Source organism: Perkinsus marinus (assembly GCF_000006405.1).
Source record: "Perkinsus marinus ATCC 50983 genomic scaffold scf_1104296943112, whole genome shotgun sequence".
In the NCBI taxonomy this organism is placed as follows: domain Eukaryota; phylum Perkinsozoa; order Perkinsida; family Perkinsidae; genus Perkinsus; species Perkinsus marinus.
The window spans coordinates 1-1963 of NW_003211955.1; the positions used below are offsets into that span (position 1 = coordinate 1).

The 1963-nt window shown below is 45.8% G+C and overlaps 1 protein-coding gene across 1 annotated transcript; it reads right to left on the bottom strand.

Annotated features, from left to right (window-relative positions):
* Positions 1-1015: 1015 nt before the first annotated feature.
* On the bottom strand, positions 1016-1864 carry Pmar_PMAR007169 (hypothetical protein; the record flags this gene model as incomplete). The annotated part of the gene is made up of 1 exon (XM_002781256.1): positions 1016-1864. The coding sequence occupies one exon, from the start codon at positions 1862-1864 to the stop codon at positions 1016-1018; it is 849 nt and encodes a 282-aa protein (XP_002781302.1).
* Positions 1865-1963: the final 99 nt, after the last annotated feature.

Below are 1963 nucleotides of genomic sequence, written 5' to 3' on the forward strand. Positions count from 1 at the left end.
CGATGGATCAAACTCGAACTATATTGAATACGGATAAGTCTAGACTAGAGAAATGAAATGATAAGACCAATAGTCTAGTTCACTTGACAACACACATGCCATGCACGCATGCTCACGTTCCTAACTGGAACAAGGTGACGCGCTTGTCTACGAATAGACAGTCAGGGAAAATCAGGAGCCCTCATCATCGACTCCTACAACAGACAGTCCCTTGAACTTCTGGTACGTGGACAGACTGTGGAATCAGCAGTGACGCCGAACTGGCGTCATGATGAGCACAATATGAAACTCGAAGAATAGCGAGTGACCGCAACTATCCACTAACATCCAGAGGTGTTCCAAGAGTCCCATCTCCGACACCTGAAATGCTCGTCATGATGCTAACCCACGATGCAGCAGCACTGTTTTCCTCTTCAGAACCATCGTGAGCTTCCCAGGTGAGTACCACGTATGTGACGTAGTCGACGATACCGCTCAAGCTCTCAAAGACCTCATTTGCCATCGGCCACATCCGTATCGTACTCGACAGGGCTGCAAGCGAGCTCAGCTGTCAAATCAACGTTGCAATTGACTCCTCGAGAAAATGGGATATAACATTCAAGCATACGATGGTGGATACTGACCGGATGAGCGAACCAACAGAACTTCAATCGATAATATTGTGTTTTCCATTATCGAGGGGAGCTAGAGAGGTGACTGGAGAAAAACTATACAGAGATTCTCCTGTTGTAGGAAACAAAAAGAAAACTACACTTTTATATATCATGGCCACTACGACCAAGGCCAATCAACGCATTAATGAGACCAACAATATGACAAATTAACTATCCAACACCTCGTGATTGTAGAAAGAACTAGGTTAATGAAACTATCTAGCATTTCTTTAGAGCTGTCAAAGAGACGAAGGAACGAACAGACGGGAATCTATCATCTGTAGATTAATTATCAGACATGAGACAACTACAGTTTTACAAAAAAATGATACCCATAGCTGGCATCGTCCACTAAACCCGCGTCATACAGCAATCGCAGGGTTACCAGCATTCACGTGTTGAGGAGTGCCCACGAAGACATTCGAATCAGCGGGAGTATTAGCATTGGTTGGAGCGATGATAACAACATCACGAGACTTACTGCTGTCTTTCCTCTTCAACAGCACACAGTTAGCGATGAGTAAAAGCAAGAGAACTCCCGCCACAACCCATAGAGCAATCATAACGCCCAGAGTCCAGTCGTTGACATCATCGACGACAGCAGTATTACTAGCACACCAGGCAGTAGCTGCCGATATGCTCAGACCGATACCATCAGCTCCGAGACTAAGAATTCGGCAAGCTTCGAAAGATGGAGCTGACACACGAGGAGCACCATCCTCAATCCAGTCGTTCATCCAGTCCTCAATAGTCCCGTCATCACAACTGACTTCACCACATTCTATTGTTGCCAAACTCGTTATTTCACAACTAACGTCACATTTCTTATCCTTCCACAGATCGCCATAAGCTTGTCGAATGTGATCGTAAACCTCGTAAGTGTTCGAACCGTTGTCCAAGACGTTGAGCTCAGCAGGGCTCTTCTCGGACAGGTCGTTGGTATAGGAAAGGTAAACCGAAGCAGCAATAGCAGCAGCAACGATAATGGCCAGCATGATGCCTGGCAATACAGCATATAGTGCAAGTAGCCACTTCTGACCCAACTTAGTGCCGATGAACCCCATGATGCCACCAATTATGAGAACAATACCACCAGCAAGAGTCAGCCAGACCCACCATTCATCGACGAAACCTTCGAAATTAGAAGCCAGCAGATAGATGGAAACCGCGAGGATACCGACACCCATGAGAAATATGATAGTGTCCATCATATAGTGGACGAGCTTCGAAAAGACGGTACAGCAACCCATTAGGAGCTTTGAGTAAACTAATGCATGACGACCAATCGTAATTATTCGTCAACACGAACA